A 17837-nucleotide genomic window follows, 5' to 3' on the forward strand; every position below is an offset into this window, starting at 1 on the left:
CAATGTGTGTTGAAACATAGATTGGATTGTTAAATACAGCTTATTTCTCAAAATTAACATTTTCAAAGGAACATATTTCTGATTTTATAGCAAAAGCCAATGAGAAAATAGAATTTGACACATTAGGATTTCTTTATAGGCAAGTGGTCAAGAATGCACTTATTCTACAAAACAATGGATACTTGATTTTCATTTCAGAAATAACCATAGTTCTGTAGACACTCAGGCCAGTCACAAGACTTAAAATATGAAAAAGCTTTCATCTCTAGCCTGTTCTCCAACCACAGGCAATGCAGTGAAATACAAATAATATACAGTACAACCGTTAAATATGAATAATTACGCTGATGCCAAGAGCTCACGGTTAAAAGAGAGCATGTTCCCAAACTATCAATGACTATGGGCACTTCATTTATTTTCTCGCTTTTCATTTATTTAAATATGACTTTGCCAAAAGAAAATAAATACCAAGATCTGGTTTCCTGGGAGCTCTGAAATAAATGGATCATTACTGTTGAGAGAACAGGGTGTCCCTCTGTGTTTTTGCTTTTACAAAACGGCATCAACTTCCAAAGTTCTATGGCTGTCACTGCATCGGCCGCTTCTAATTTAAAACAAGAACAGGAGCAACAACTGCAAAAACTGCAACAGAGACAAACCAGCACTAAAGCCAACTTGACCCAAATCTGAAACAGCAATGACACATCGTCAAGGAATTGAGAGGGTCCATGATGGAGAAGCCTGGATTTGGCCAACAGCAGATTGGTGATCTCCTTCCGACTTGAGCATGAACAAATGCTCCTCTGTTTGTTTTCACGTGAATATGGCCCCAGATACACGAACTCTCTTGCTGGGAATGGAACCTTCCTAAAGAATAAGGCTAATTCAGCAGTCCCTTCCATTAACTTTCCAGTTCCTAAGAACACAATTCTCATTTCTAAAGTTCTTAAACACCATATGCTTCAACCAAATTGGACTACGTTCCCTCGATGTATCAGGCGCTCCTTCCTCTGGGCCTTTACTGACAGTACGCTTTTTACTAGGAATTCCCCTACCTCATCTCTGCATCTTTACATCTCATCCATCAAGCCTCCCCCAGATCCACCTTTGCATCGTCTCTGAGCGTACGGCACTTTCCTTCCCCCCTCTCAAGGCTCTTTACCATCTTCTGCAATGTGAATCCTTTGCTGGCACTTCCTATTCCCTGTCAGGTTGAAAGCCTCCAGGGGCAAGACTGGCATTTGTTTGGTTTTGTATTCCACACAACAATCTGCTTAAAATAGGCTGCAAATAATTTGTTTTTGTTTTATTGGTCTGTGGGCATCAATTTGTCTGTTTATCTGCATAAACTTTCCCTTCGTTAGATAGTGAGCTGATTCCAAGAAGGAGTAGGTTACTTTGCCCAACATGTGTTGAAGGATAAGCAGAATCTTTATCCCTTCTCTCTGTTGAAAGCTTACTAAGGAAATGCTCATGACCCCATTGTAAATGTCATGTAAATATTTGGCTTAGAAGATTATATTGTTGCTCTCCAGATTGATGTAAAATTTCTAGAAGGACAAGGAAGGGAACTGGAACTAGTGTTTGTCTACTGCCTACTTTGAGAGAAGTATTTTGCTAAGCACTTTACAGTGACAACACCATCGTGTGAATTTACCAAGGTCCTTCAAAGTGATATGTAATATACATGACACTTTAAGAACATTTTCTCTAAACCTTTCAATGGTCCTGCTGTTTTTATTTCTCCTATTTTATAGATGATAAAACTGAGGCTTGCAGAGTTTGAGCAATTTGCTCAAAGCCCTGTAGCTAGTAAGTAATGGCACAGAATCCAAAATGAAGCATAATTCCAAAGCCCATTTGTCATTTGAACATAATTTTTGGAATGGTTGCCATTAGCACAGTTAAGTATTAATTGTATTAATGTTTTAATTGTTTGAAGGCTATTATAAAGAAGAAACTGAAAATATATGCTATTGATTTACTAAAAAATGGCTCTGGGTTTGTATAAACTTTAGGAGTCAGACACACAAACCAATAATGACAACAAGCTGATATGGTTTATATTCAAGGTGGAACTGGAGTTTGGAAGACTGAACAACTCAATCTGCCTAGGGAGTTAGGGATGATTTTATACAAGACTGACACTTGATGTGAGCTGGGCTAAGAGAGAGAGGAGAGAAGGGAAATATGGAAGGTGACGGTGTTCTAGTAAGATGGGCACAAAGTGGCAAGAGAGTAGTGGAAGTCCAGAAAGGGACTGAATAGGAAGGACTCTGAACTTTTATCTTATAGGTTCATGAATGTTTCTCAAAGTCACAATGTTAATAGATCTTCTGTTGGAAAAGTTCTCTGGACAAGAGGACTTTGGACAAGTACAGTATCTTCTTCTAGGAGTCAAGGGGAATAGTAAGATAGTATGCTATGGACTCTACTTGTAAGTCCTATAGTAAAAAGTAAAACACAACAAAAAAAGAACCCAAACAACCTGTTGAACTCTGTTTAACACGGCATTTTCCTTTTCTAGAAAAAAATTTTCATAGAATGATTGTCTGGAATACTTCTTGGGAAAAGCTAGTGTATTTAATGGAAATCCACTGAGAATTTTAAGCAGGGGGATAACACAAGAGTTGCATCTTAGAATAATCGTTCCAGCAGCAATGGGAAAAATGGATTCAAAAGAATGAGGGATAGACATGGATGAGTTGTAAGCTACAGCATTAGTATCTAGCATGGTATCTGAAACAGAGTAGGTCCTAATTCATGTTTATGAATTATAGTGAAATTTGTTATTTGACATAATGAAGCCACCTATGCACACAGAACACAAGAAAGTACTTTTCCAACAGACTATAAGCACCCAAAAATGTTTCAGAGGAAAAGTAGATGGACCTCATTCATGGATGTGGGGGTAAGCCATCAAGAAAGTCCTGGTTAGCTCACTCCTTCCTAATTTTCTCTGGAGAAACCTCGAGAAATCACCTTTGGGTTCACAGCTCCACCAATATTGTCCCCTTCTGAATTGCTGATCTAGAATAGGAGGTCTTAGAATGGCCTTTAAAAAACCACACACTGCAGGACACTGCTAGGAGCCTGGCTGGCCCCAAGGCTGGCTGCAGAGCCTCTGCTGGGTGAGAGGACAAGGAAGGCCCTCTGCCATTTACAGAGTGCTGGGGGAGCGGACTCATCTGCCTCGTTAGGGAAGGCACATTTCTTGAGCAGAAGTCACTGCACTGGGCTCTTTCCTTCATCTTTCTCATTTAATCCCCACACCGTCACCTTCAAGTAGGCAGCACTACCGCCATTTCATGGTTAAGGAAACACTCTCCCAGCTCATCTTCCTGGTCTCATTTAATCCTCACAACAATCCTTCAAGACACACTTCTTCACCCCTGTTTTTCACAAAAAGGGACATTTAGCCTGAACAGCAAATGGCAGAGCCAAGATTCAAACCCAAGTTTCTCCCATCTCAAAGTCCACGGCTTTCCTTTTCGGCTTCTCTATTTGGTCCACTTTGAACAATAACGACTTGGGAAATCATCAACTTAAATTTTAGAAATACTTTGTAGATTTTATTTAAAATGAAACTGCAGGAAGTGGCGCTGTCTCTAGGTGTTTGAATCTTAAGGTACATGTTTTCTTCTCCCCCTCCCTCCTCTCGTCCATAGCCTCTCTTTCCTCAACTGAGAACTTGGTGAGGAAATGGACAGAGCAAGCAAGTGGACTGGCTCAAACAGCACTATTTCAGCAGCAATGTTTCCATAGAGGGATGCACTATGAGCCAGCTGCCATCTTGTTTCGGGCTGTGGGGGGGCCACTGAGGTTAAAGGGCACATGAGGATACAGTCTATGAGGATGCTTTCCACACACAGCAGAGAGAACAGTGGGAAGTTTTTAAAAGGCAGGTAGGGAAGTCTCATTTGGCCAAGAACACAGTGCTTAGCACACAGTAGATATTTGATAAATGTTGACAAAACTGAATTTAATGTTTTCATACATTGAGGAAACGTTTCCTCTAATTGAGAACAGTTGAGAACACATAGCTATATGACATTATGCAATAAAAGAGGCAAAATTTGAGATTCTATCTCAATCATTCAAGACTTATGGTATAGTCATTAAAAATACCTATAAAATAAATGGCTACATGTGATAATGCTCACTTCAACATTATTAATTCATCTTTTCTTGAAAGGAATTCAGCGTTGTAAACTGACATTGAGACATGACATCTAAATAGACAGTATTGCCATGCCAGAGGAAATATTTAATCACATCATCTGACAATCCTTGGGGAATGGCCTTGCAATGTCAAGACCATGGGAAAAGGGTAATCAAGTTAATAGAAATTTGACTTAGATGTTCAAAATAACAAATCTCTCTCCTTGAATGTTTACAGGGATAGTGTTATGATCCCAAATGATTACCCAACGATAACAGAACACTTCCATGAAGATGACAGGGGTTAAAATGAAATGGACTTCACTCTGTATTTTAGTGTATGACCACATTTATGTATCCTTTCAGCAAGCAATTTTCAGACTTGCTACATGCTACACACTGTGTTAGATGCTGGGGTGCAAAAAAGGGGGTAATGCGTGGTCCTTGTCATCCAGGGGCTCCCAGTTGAGTGAGTGATGACTGTATTGGAATCATGAATAGAGATCTAGTGGAGGATAATGGCAGAGACTTCCTCCCATAAGCGACATTTGATACTTGTCTGGAAGGATGAGAAGGAAGTCACTGGTGGAGGTGTGGAGAGATAAAAGACATTCTAGGTACAGGTTTAGCAGTAAGAAAAAAAAGAACATGTTCAAAGACTGATAAATATTCAGCATGCTAGAGCTCAAGGCACCATGAGTGAGTGGAAATAGAGATGACGGAAGGGCAGGAGGAGTCAGATCTTAAAGAATCTTTTAAGGCAGACTTCAAGTGAGGTACAACCAGATTAAGAATCGTGTTCAAGGTCTCATGGAGAGTGGATGGGAGTCAAGGCCAGATCCAGGCAGCCTGGAAGCCACGCTGTATCTTACACCAAACCACTTCCAGATTAAAGGACCAAGGTGTGATGCTGCAGTCTGGAGGCAACAATACATCTCAGGCCTCCAGTTTGATTTGGATCATCCTGCTGAAGGAGAGGGGAAAAAACTTTGACGGAGATCACATTCTGCTCATCATTCTACACGTTTCACACAGCTTGCTCAAAGACCTGTGTTTGATTCCACCAGAGCCAGGCCGGGGCAATGGCTGCAGTAGGTGCTTGGCCTCGACCACTTGCCAGTAAGGCTCAGTCACATCCCTGTCCTATGCTGTGTGTACAAGATTCACAGGGGCATCTGCCATCTTCCTCGTAAGGGCAGCTTCCTGAGGATGTTAACACGCACCTGCAGCTGTTCCATAGCCCCTATAGGCATAGCTGTCACAGGTTAACGCAACCTGACAGGAAACATAGGGTGGGAAGCCAATCATTGCCAAATGACTCACAGCCCAGCTAACCAGCATCCTCCCAAAACACGTGAGCCCAAACAGTACTCCTTCCAGGAGTCTCTTTTTCTGTTTTCCAGGTTCTCCAGCATACAGGGAGGGTCAGATGAATACCCGCACTTGACCCCATTCACAAAGGCACCAAGGACGCTCTATCTCCACCTCTTAGCCTTTCCACTGAGTCCCTCTGTGCTACCACCCAGATTCTGAAATGCTGTCTCAGACCACTGCCTGCTGTCTGCTCTATCACATAACACCTGGAACAGGCAAGAACTGGCAAGATGACTCAGTGCCCTCTCACTGCTGAAAAAGAGAGCCACAAGTCTCTGCCAGGGACATCACTATTCCCCAGTGAGGGGAGGCACACTGGAGAGTGCACTCAAAGAGAGCCTGCACCAAGCAAGGTAAGAATACATTTACTAAGGAGGAATCTGGAGGCCCAGAGAAATCAAGGCACCGCCAGTGTTCTTCTCCCAAGGCTCCTTGGATTGTGTGTGGCAGAACTATGTGTTCCCCACACGTTTCTCCTTTTTGTGCAGCTTTACAGTTAAGATGCCAAATGCCATGCCCACACCATGTCCCAAGGAAGCTCTGATCTCCTGTGGGAACACAGCCTTATCTTGGCCCACCATGGAGCCCAGGTCATTTTAATTCCAGTTCCTTTCAAATTAAAATGAAGGTAGCTGGGCTGAATACTGCTGCACTGAGAGTTATTTAAAACCTCTAACAAAGTGACTCCAAAGAAATGTAACCACATTGCCAAGTGCACAGGACAATGTGACTCATGGGTGACTTTTACATCCATCTCTGCTATGCCAGCAGCCCCCAGGGTACCACGATGACTTTCAGCCATCAGCTCTTTGCCTTCCATGTACATGGAAATCGAGGGACTTGGAGAGATAATCAATGAGCCTTTTGAGGGTAAAGTGTATTCACAGGCCACAAGTGATGCCAAGTGGAAGGAATGCTATAAGGACTCTCTATGGTACTCTGAACTTCTCTGGCTTTCCCCAGAGACCATGGCACAGCACTGAGCCATGGTCCACAAGACTGAGCCAAGAATGGAATGGAATGGAAGAGTCCCCTTGGAACAGGATCCTGCCAGCTGCCTGGAAGCCACCTGATTCCTCTGTTGGCATTAGAGAAGCCCCATTTTGAAATGGTAAAGACCTCTGTCACGGTTCTGTCCCAGGGCAGGAGATTTAGAGTGGGCTGAGGAGATTGGGGTAAACACTCAAATACGGAAAAAACCAAGCTGGCATTCTTAGAAAGGCATTTACTTGGTCATCAGCCATGATGAGTCATTTTTTGTTTTCCACCTTCCACCCCACCCTCCCACACCTGCTTTCACGCCCTCAGGTCCAAGTTGTCTCTCAGGGAAGGCTGTGATCTTGCTTGTCTCTGTTCTTAGGATTTTTCTGTTGCTTTGTTTCACTGGTTCTTTTAGCAATTTGCACTGCCCTAAAGCACTTCCTGGAGGCTAAAATGTTTTACTACATAGGTAAAAGACACGAATTTAAAATTCTTCTTGCATTGGTAATCTTAAAAAACAAAACTGAGGTTAACATGAAGGAGATGTGCTCAGAAGGAAGTCAAGGAGCCAAGAGGCCACTGGAAGAGAAGCAGATGGAAGGTAATATTTGAGAGAAATTTAGAAAGATATGGGCAGCAGGCTCACATTTTTTTAATGTTTGAAATACAGGTGTGAAAAAAGTCTAATTCTGATATTGGCTCTGATAAAGGGCAATTTTGTGGAGAAAAACCTGTATGCCAAAGAGAATCTCTGCCTAAAAAGACTACAGGACCATAAAAAGAGGGCAGAAAGGAGTCCGAACCTCCTGCTTCAAAGGGCAATGCTGGACGACTGTCCTCCTTTGGTTCATTAAGAAGCAGAGATGCCCCATAGAAAATTCCGCTGTCAGCTTTACACCGAGGCCTACAGGAACAGAATCATCAATAACTCTTTACTGAAATCGTGTTGAGAACACAAATCAAGATCTATTTCTGGAAAAGAGCAAAGAAGACTAGAGATGAAACTCCCAAAGGAGATGTCGAACTGTCCTCTTAGGAGGTGCGGACTTCCTGATAACTATGCATACGCCTGTGCAGAGCCTTTCTTATGCTTGGATGATCTTTCCAGAAAAATCGTAAAGTGACAGAGCATCCAACCGTCTGTCAGAAGTTTGCTCAGCATGCAATTGAGACAAGCCAACTAGATCCAGCTCTGACTTATGCAGACTCAAAACCTGGCTGAACAGTAAAGATAGAGGTTTAAAAAAATAGTTGTCAATATACACAGCAAATGGCAAAGCTGCACATTTGGGGTTAATCTAACTACCGCAGGATCTGCAGTTAATGAAGGTTGGGGATGGATAGGCAATAGCTAAGAGATCTGGAGAGAAGAGACAACCTAGGAAAAGGATGAAGAATCTACCAGTAACTTTGTATAATAAAAATAACTTCAAGATGATGTCATGTCCAGAATTACGCCTTCTCTGCATCTTTCTGAAAGAAATTACTTCCTTGATTTAAACAAATATAGCACTGAAACTCACACCTCCATGTTACCATTACTTTATAGGAGTGAAGCATCTGACTAAGAAGTGTTAAAAACAATTTAGAATGTATTAAACAACAACAGTATTTTCCATTAGCCTCTGAGCTAGTCCATCCTCGTAATTCCTTTGTTTTCTAAGGCTTTCCACTCTCCTTTAAATTCTTTCTCTCCTAGCTTCAACCTTCATCCAAGGTAAGCAGTCCTCTATGAACTAGATTCAAAAGATACAAGAAGACATTGTTTATCACAGGTCTAATTTCCAATTCCATTTTGTTCCAGCTTACTTTCTTTTCAGTCATAGTCCCACCTGGAGGTCTCAGAGCTTTCACTTTTAGAATAAGGTCAAAGTCCACTTCATCAGACTTTACCTTTGATGCTCGGAAAGAGAAAGCTGTGGACTTGGTGTCTGACTTTCCCCGGTCTTGCAGTATAAGGCCTTGGTCCTCTGTCAAGGCCAGGTAGTGGCCTGTGGTGAGATGTCGGAGTCGGAAAGCCTGGCCCCATCTGATGTTACTGCCACTCCAGCTGGGCAAATGAACAGACAAGAAATTGCATTTACACAAAGATAAGTCATTTTTAATACTTATCCTACACTTTCTTACACACGCGAGCAGACTTATAACTCTCTGGGATTCATCCCATAAGGGACACAGCACCAGTTTCCCGGCTTGCTCTAGGATTTCATGTCTGCCTACAACTCAGTGTGGTGCTGTCTTGTGACCTCTCTTAAGAGCACAACAAGGAACACAATCCTGGGGGCAGGTCAATGGCTTAACATAAGTGGAAGTCCCAAGCTTCTAATCTTTCCTTCAGTCCACTGAAATGTCTTGCTGCAAAAAAAACACAAAAAGAATGGAAAGCTTCCCTTTCAAGTGAAACTCATTTCTGGGAAAGTAAAGCCTTTCCAAATGTGCCATCTCAACTCAAACATTTTACTACCACAAAGAACCCTCTCTTCAAGAGAAATAGTAAAAATATTTGTGCAGCTTATGCTTGCCAGGGAGAGGCAGATAATAAACAAGCAAAATAAATACAGAAATAAACATTGTGGTATATTAGATAAATTCTACGGAAAAAACAGGAAAGCAGGAAAACATGATTGAGATTCCATGTTGAATGCCAACCTTTTTTTGATGTAGGACGATATGGTAACAAAAGTTACGGTAAGTGTCAGGGGAGAAATTATCCACTGAATAAGCTGTAACTCATTTATCTTTTAAGCTAGAATAAAATGTTTAAGAGATACATGAGTCAACTTTTAAAATGTCTCTCCTCTTCATCTGACTCTTTGGAGCACCAAAGAATTCAAATAACATTGATAAAAGGTTTAAATTCTACGTGTTTAGGCCTCCAGGGAAATAAAGAACCATAACCGGAACTATATACTTATTTAGACTATTTAAAAAATCCATTAAGCGAGAACCAAGCCCTAAATCCTGAGAACAAGAGTTTGTTACTATAAGAATTTTAATAAGGCTGGAAAGAGAATATAAATGTCCAAGTCAGCTAAGAAGTGGGTACTCCTTGTGCGTATGTGTGTGTGTGTGTAAGAGAAGTCCTAATATTTTCTTCTGATCTCCAGTGGATTATCTTGAAGAGCCCTTGGGGGCACACACTCCTCATGAGAGACTTTTATTTTGAACATATGTTCAGAGAGAGACTGAGCAGAGAGTTAGAGGGAAAGGCAGTGAAGGAAACCAAAGATGGCAACACTTAAACCTCCTTTCTTATCCTGAGCAGTTAGCTCTAGTCTAACTTACAATACCTCTCAGCAAAATAAAGGTCCAGAGCTTAATGGATCCCCTTCAGTGGTTTGATTGTTAGAGACTCCATGTTTTTATCCAAGTTCTTGGCTCCAAAGCCTTAGCATCCTGTTCCATCAGGTACAATATTGTTTCTGACAAGTTCTAGTAAACACTGTTTCCTTCACACCTACATTCCAGTGATGTTTAGTCTTCTCTACCTCATGCCATCTCAACCACCACTCTGTCATTTAAAGCTAACTTTCCACTGCAGCCAACAAGGCTACTGAGAGGAGGAAGACTTACCTGGGTTCCAGATCATCTGTTTAAGAAAACAAATGGGAGAAGAATTTTAATGGCTTACAGCAGACATATCTGAGCTTGCCTGTTATAACCCAGCCGCTGCAAGGGAAGCAGAGCCCCCTGGCTTCAGAGTCAAAACAGAGGTATTGGAAATCCTGTGTGTGTTTGTGTGTGTGTGTCCTTTCAAAGCAAAGTCACAAAAATTTCAGAACTTAGCTCTGGGCCAAGGAACTTTCGACAGTTTGTCAGGTGATGTGGAACAAATGAAGGATTTAAGAGAGTAGGCTGTCTTGGAAAAGAAAATAATCTTGAAAAGAGCACCACCTTGACCCTCCATTACCTTATCCGAAGGGGTTCCACTCTCCACAGAGATCTGGCTCTTGTCCCAGCTCCGCCAGCTTCATAGAATACCCTCCTGTGAGCAGAGTTGGAGATTAGCTCCTCTGTGCGTGACACTGATCAGCACCAGGCAGGGAACAGCTCCCTGTAGAGGCTGCTCAGACCCTGCTGCTTTCTAAGCTCTTACAGAGTCAGCAAAACGAAAAGCAAGAGTCAACGGGAGGCACAATTTCCCAGTCTCGCTCTCATAAGGGAAAAAAGGTGTGAACAGGGAGGGCACTGCTTGCCACATATATACATGGACATTCATGGTGCACGATGAAAAGGATCGGCTCCATTTCCAAGTCAGGAGTCAAAACAGCCCAGTCACACACCATCAGACCTGATACTGAATGCTCCACTTCTTTCCAGTTAAGCTCCTTGATGTAGTTTTAGATCTTTAGAAAACGTACTCGTACTTTTAAAACATATATGCAGTACAGTATGAATTCATTTCCATTGTTCTAGGAAGCTTGGAACAAAGCTTTACACTCAGTTGCTGTAGTGTTCATGGTTTTATTAGTTACTGTTGTCTCTTGTGTTGCATTAAGGATGATTTTTTAATGTGTTTTTAAATAAAATGTTGATTTTGGAATAATTTTAGACTTACAAAATGTTGGAAAGATAGTACACAGTGCTCCCACATAGACTCGCACAGTTTCTCCTAATGTTATCATCTGGCATTACTATGGTGCAGTTCTTAAAACTAAGAAACCAATGTTGGAACATCATTATTAGTTAAACTCAAGACTTTATTTGGATTCCAGCAGTTTTTCTATTAATTTTTTTCCTGTTCCAGGATCCAATCCAGGATACCACACTGCATTCAGTTGTCATGTCTTCCTTGATTCCTCTGTTCTGTTATAGTTTCTTAGTCTTTCTTAGTTTTTCACGACTCTGGCAGTTTTGAGGAGTGCGGATCAGGTATTCTGTAAAATGTCCCTCGATTTGGGTTTGCCTCATTTTTATCTGATGAGTAGCAAAGTCTGTTTTTTAATCAGTATAATAGGGACAAACCTATCTATTTCATAGATTATAAGGAATTAAATGAACTATCCTAGTTTAAAAGTATGACCTTAGATCAAGACTGATCATTTAATTGCATTTAGTTTCATTAATTTAAAATCCTACCTACCTCGAATGATAGGGGATTGGTATATATCACAATTGAATCACTCAAACCCCAGATGAATCTTGATCGAGATTTTTGAGACAATAGGAAATCAATAGAGATAAAGAAGAAATGTGTAATTATTTTTTAACCTAAGACTATAACTATGAGTGGGTTGAAAATATGGGCTTGAGTTTGAATCTGTTACCTGTGAGACTTTACCAAGTCCCTGGACTCTGTTTATCTCAGCCCTCATCTAGAAAATGAGTCTAATAAGGGTACTTCAGTCATAAAATGTTGTGAGCATTTAATGTGTTTGTTAAAGTAATGAATGTGCACACAGATGTTCACGGATGTAAAAAATACTATGTATTGTGGATTTACCCAAATTTTACTTAAATACAGATATTTATAAACATGCATAGAAAAATACATGGCACAGAAATATAATGAAACACTACGTTAACAGTGGCTACCTCTGGGTGGTGGGATTATAGAAGATATTTTAAACCCTTTCAAATGTGCATGCTATAAGGAAATGTGCAGTAAATGTTAAAAAGAGAAATCCTATGTTACCTTAGAGCTCCAACACCCCAGGTGCCTCTGTGCCGGGCCTAGAATCATAATGATACAGCCCTGACCTCCTAGCCACATGGGAAAATTTGCTGAGAGGTTCTCTGATGCTCCTCCCCACTCAGCGAGGGCTGGCAAGATCTATCAGGTGGATAGGGTGGAGCAGCTCACCTAAGTCACAGGATTAGAGAACTCTCTCCCTCTGACATCTGAAGAATTCTCAGTCCTTCCCACCTAGGAAATGCAGGCAGCTTGCTCCATTTATCCTCAACAACCTGTTCCTGTTCTCTAAAACAATTGTCCAAGGAGAGGAGTAGAGTGGGTGGTGAGCTGAGATGCTTTGAAAGTTTGGCTGACAGCTTAGCCTTGGCTTCGAAAGGTTAAGTGACTTAGCCCAGGGTGCTTGACAAGCCAGAGGCAGAGCCGAGGATCAGAGCTCAGATGGTTACACTGCTGCTTTAGGGTTTGCACCCTGGGACAGTCGGCCTCTCTACTCAGCCCGGCTGCTCTCAGCCTTTAAAAAGAAGAGAAATGATTTCTTCTGGAAAGTTGGCCGCTCTACAGCGGAATCACTTGCATGCCTTAACGGCTGCTGGGGCCTCTTAGTCTATTCGTGATTTCCTATTCTTGTGTACTCTCTCAGATTTCAGTATTCCTAGTCATCTTGGCAAATTCTGAGGATTTACCTCAGATACAAGGCTTCTCACTCACCTCACCTAGACATCAAATAACACCACACCATCCTCTTTTGATTGAGAGACCAGTTGATAGAAAAATTCAGTTTCCAGTATAATGAATAGCTGCTTATTCACCCCAGTCTCAACCCCTTCATGCTTCCTTACAAAGGAAAGGAATAAACCTTTTAAATTTTATCTGCGAATTTCTTTTTTTGAGAATACAAATTAGATCCTATAGAATCCTCAGACAAAGGAAGGCTTGATCTTGTATCCACGATGGCACGCATGTCTACTTTAGGGTGCCCATTTTGGGAATTCCTCTCTGTTTTCACTCTCCCCGGCACCCTCTTTCAAATCCTTGTCCCGCTTCTCCTTTCAGTCAGGATCTTGTTGAAGCACTCAACAGGAATGCTCGCCAAATGAAAAGTTTCTCCAAGCAGTATACTTTCTGTCCAGGCTGCTTCCAATACGGTTCTAAATTTAATGACAGGTGTATGTGTGTATGTGTGGGTGGGTAAAGGCCCACACACAAGGTTATTTCATTTTTTCCAAATCCCTATCCTTAAAACAACAGGAATGGGAAGAAAGAACTAGTGAGTTCCGATGTGTTCCATCTTAGATGTAGATAACTCTGCAAAACTCACAAAACTTCAGTTCTTTATCCACCTGCAAACCTTCCCCTTACTGCAGCCGAGTAAGATATTAAAGAGACAATATGCAGGCTATTGCATAATTTTATTGTTTAAAAATAAAAGAAAAAGAAAATTGCAATTGAATAGGATCACATGGCATTATTTAGGGTAGGGAACCTTTCATTCTAAGGGAAATCAGGTCAGCCCAACTTCCCTACTCAGAGATAACTGTCAACCACTGGACAGGGAGGCAGTGAGTGAATTCATCAGGTGCTGGCCAGAGGTCTGGGCTTTATGTGTCCTAGACATTGTTTTGGGTCACCTCTGGTTCCTATGAAGGGGTATTCAGAGGACAGAGAAAGGAGAAAGAGACTCAGAACAAGAAGGGATATATATGGCCAGTGGATGGTTTCGAAGATGCACAATAACATGTTCAAGCACAATGCTCCTGGGGTCCTCCAGTACATCAAATAAGGAACAAGCCCCAGCTGGAGAGTCAACAGCTCTGGTTTCTAGGCTCCCATCTGAAATCATCCAGTGTGTGACCTTTGGCAGGAGACTGACCTAGATGATTTCTAAGTTGTGTGAATGTGGCCCCACGTTTCTAATGAAGTAAAAGAAATGCAGTCAACAAGGCTCCTGTAGGCATTATGCAAAAACAAAGGATGTATTACCACTGGGAGATCAGAGTCACTGCTGCCCCAAATTCAGTCTAATTTGGATCTAAGATTTGATTTTTTAAAAATATATCAGATTTCTATAGTCACAAGGGCCAAGCTTCTATGCTCTGTTCCTTTGATGATAAACAGAATACTAAAGGATCCCTCAGTATAAATTTAAGACCCAGATTAGTATTTTCCAACTCCTGGTTTTGAATTTTTGAAAAACATTTGTTGAGGGGTCAACTAGAAGATCAAAGAAAGCAGCACCCTCTAAGTGTTACCCTTGGCACCATCCCCTGCTAAATCCAGCTCCTGTTCGATATTGCCATTTGATTTCTCCAATCCTATTTGGTAATAAGCAAAATGAAATCACCAAACTCCACTTTAATTACTTAGGACATGAAAGGGGAATAACAGAAAATCTGCCTTTGAAGAGCTTGGAGAATAATTTCTGTAAGTGCACAGACTCACCAGAATGATTAGCCTGATTTCCGTCACCAAAATGGGTGCTCAGTCTACAATTAATGCTACCAGAAACTCTTTAGACTCAGGAGCAACTAAAGAAAATGAAGAGACTGGGAAGCATTATAGAACTGCTTGCCTAAGAAGCAGCATGTGTACATGGTTATTCTTGGGAGCAAACGTTAGTGTCTTGCCTTTCCTGTGTTACAAACTGCCACCCATGGCTGCAGGGAGGTTTGTCAATTGACCAGCCCTTCCAGAATTTATCTGTGGCCACCTCCAAATGCAAACTCTTTAGTTGGAATCACCTGAGACTGGAGATAAGAGAAGGGACGAAGTTATTGGCTTACCTGTGCTGGGAATCATTCTGGTCTGTAGATGGTATCGTCAAACACTCATCGTGGCCATGGAAAAGACGTACTACATGCCCACCAAGTAGGTATCCTATAAGAGAATTATATTCTACCATGAACTGAAGGGAAGTTTAATAAAGACAATCCATGTTTAAAAAGGGTAAATGCATGCAGAACTGAGTCAGTTATGGAAACCACCAAGAGAGAAGCATTTGGGAAATTACAGATTCCAAGAATTCAGGCCTCAGGCAGAAAAGAGAAGAAAGTCAAAACAATTCTAACATTGAAAGTTAAATAGCGTTTCAGAGATGAGCAAGTGCAACATCAAAAGGTAAGGTGCAAACAGTGTCGATTTATATCATTAATAGCCAAAAGGTCACCTGAAACTAATATAATGTTCTACGTAAATTATACCTCAATAAAAAAATAATATGTTTTAAAATACAAAAAAGAAAAGGCAAAAGGAAAATTAAATTGCTACTGTTAGGAAGACAAAGATTTTCCAATTGCTTAGGATGTAAACACATCCATCACCAAGTTCCTGGATAAGCGCCTACAATCTTGTATAGACTTTGTGGCAAAATCCAAATGTAACTGCAGTCATGGGAAAGACAGACGGTGCTGGGAAGGAGGGCAGTAAACTGTTAAGAACTGTCTTAGGAGGAGCTGGCTTTTGAATGCATCTAACAAACACAGATCAAACCTGGACACTATTCCTACCACACCACGGGGAAGGCATAATGACATTCCAGTACCCCTGAGTGGACACACATAGAGGCCACCATCAACAAGCACTTAGCTTTCAGAATCAGGAAAGGAATCTCAGGAGCCATGGAGTTCAGAGATGGATAGGAAACAATGAACTTCAAAGGCCTGATGACCAATTAATCTTCAAATAAATTCTGACCCTTAATACAAAGAACATACTAGCAGAAGAGGGGCCCCAGTCTGAACTTTACCTTGCACAAAGAAATGGAATTTATTATTCCTTTGAATTAAAAAATTCTCCAGGCTAGTCTGCTCTCAGGAGACATATGGACTTAATATGCTCAATGTCTGTATCAGGATTTTTAAAAAATCACATAATGAGATCACTTTAGGGGCTGTCAAACTATTTTGGGTGTTGGATTAAAACAGTAAGAATGGAAAGTCGTGCCAGAGGAGAAAAGGGTGTCATCAGTGCATCTTGTACGGGAACAGTCTGATATTTCCTAGCACGTTCTTTTTCATTCAGCCAAGGCAAGTTCTTCCTAAACTTCCCTCAAATAGTCAGAAGTCTTTTTCCAACTTTCCTCTACCTTACTGTACTACTTCCAGTTGTATACTTTTTTTTGCATTGAAGTAATTAATGATATACTGTAGGGGAATTTTTAACAGCCAATTTATTTGGAAAATTAAAACCTTCCATGATCAAGCTCTTGATTAAACTCTCCATCATCTCATGATGGTGAGGGCGTGTCCCCTTTGGGGTCCATCATTTACAGTCCTCTGGCTCCTCCAATCGATATTCTACCCACACAGAGAAAACTGTCAAGTGCTGGTGCATCTTGACTTTGCTTATTGAAATATATCAGGACAATAGTCAGGAAAGAAGGGTCACGGTGAGGTCATTTAGACTCTCAAGGGCTGAACTGGTTTCTCACCAGCGGGTTCTGAGGGGGTATTATCCACAGGGCCAGATGACTCAAATGATGAGCTATCCAGCTATATGACAAGGGCCCTCAACACTTCTACAAGGGCCTTTTGAAGTCATTTGCAAACACTTCTTAATTAATCTCTACAAGCCCTTTGTTGGGAATGGGAAATAACTTTATTCCTACAGTAGGAATGAAAATTTAACATGGAGAAAATTCAGTCAAAACTTCTTTGGGTAGGAATTAAACCCAGAGTTTCTTGATTCCTGATAGAAAGGGGATGATTGACAAGAGACATAGGGTGGAGGGTGAATTTTGGTGTAAAAGAAGAGGACCAAACACATCCTGCCTTTTTAAAGCCTTCTACAAGTTGCCTAAAGAGTTAAAAATCTGTCGTTTCCTGATAGTTCAGTTTAGCTACCATGCCTTCTGAAACTGGGGGATCACCTTGACATTCTCAGTTTTCTTCTATTTTCAAACATCATATCATAGAAGGGCATTCCCAGTTTGAAACTATGAGGCTCAGGATTAAAAATATAGTTAGAGCCTGTGATATGAGTATTTTTTAAAATTCTCATCTTGCTATAAAGTGCTAGAATGTAATGCAATAACCTTTGGGCACTGGTATTTGACTATTCTGCTCAGCTGTGATATTACCCATGAGTAAAGTAAGGCCAGTATATTTATTATAGAACTCGAAAGGTGCATTTACTTTGCCTGGCTCCAAGAAATAGGATATGTTGAACAAACTTTGATGATCTTAACTCCAAGGGAAAAATAAAATACTGAGACAATTTAATTTATTATTTTAAATGGCCTTCCATAAATATGAGTAAAAACAAATGGCCAAACACACTTTCATTATCAAGTTCTTCTTCCACTTGTATAGAGAGATGCACTGGAGAGAAATATTAACAATATCACCTTCTTGGCAAATAATCTCTTCTAAAACTGAAGTTGCTGAGGTCTGTACACTTATAACTAGTAACCATAAACAAAAATAAAAAGTCAGTGGGGGAAAAAAGTGCATATCCAAGTCCTGAATGCATACAGTGCTAACACAGTGGTGGACTATAAAGGATTAAAAAATAATGTCAGGGATGCTCGTGTAATCAGAAGTCAGGACAAAAAATAATACATACCAACATCAGAGAAAGAAATTTAAGTGCACTAAAATCAGGCTAACAGTGTACCAAGACATTCAGGTGGGAGTCGAGAAGCAGCAGAAAATGTCAATATATGCAGCACAAGGCAGACTGGCAGGGTGAG

General features: G+C 41.0%; 1 protein-coding gene across 9 annotated transcripts in view; it reads right to left on the minus strand.

Annotated features, from left to right (window-relative positions):
* Positions 1–17837, minus strand: part of RYR3 (ryanodine receptor 3) — a 484984-nt gene that overhangs the window by 257330 nt on the left and 209817 nt on the right. For all 9 annotated transcript variants that reach the window (XM_046653250.1, XM_046653245.1, XM_046653249.1 and 6 more), the window contains exons 8-10: positions 14932–15025; positions 10427–10501; positions 8410–8566 (exon numbers count right to left, since the gene is read on the minus strand). In XM_046653250.1, the coding sequence (XP_046509206.1) occupies positions 8410–8566; positions 10427–10501; positions 14932–15025 (326 nt within the window). The remainder of the gene's footprint in view (positions 1–8409; positions 8567–10426; positions 10502–14931; positions 15026–17837) is intronic.

Source organism: Equus quagga, chromosome 2 (assembly GCF_021613505.1).
Source record: "Equus quagga isolate Etosha38 chromosome 2, UCLA_HA_Equagga_1.0, whole genome shotgun sequence".
NCBI classification, from domain to species: Eukaryota; Metazoa; Chordata; class Mammalia; order Perissodactyla; family Equidae; genus Equus; species Equus quagga.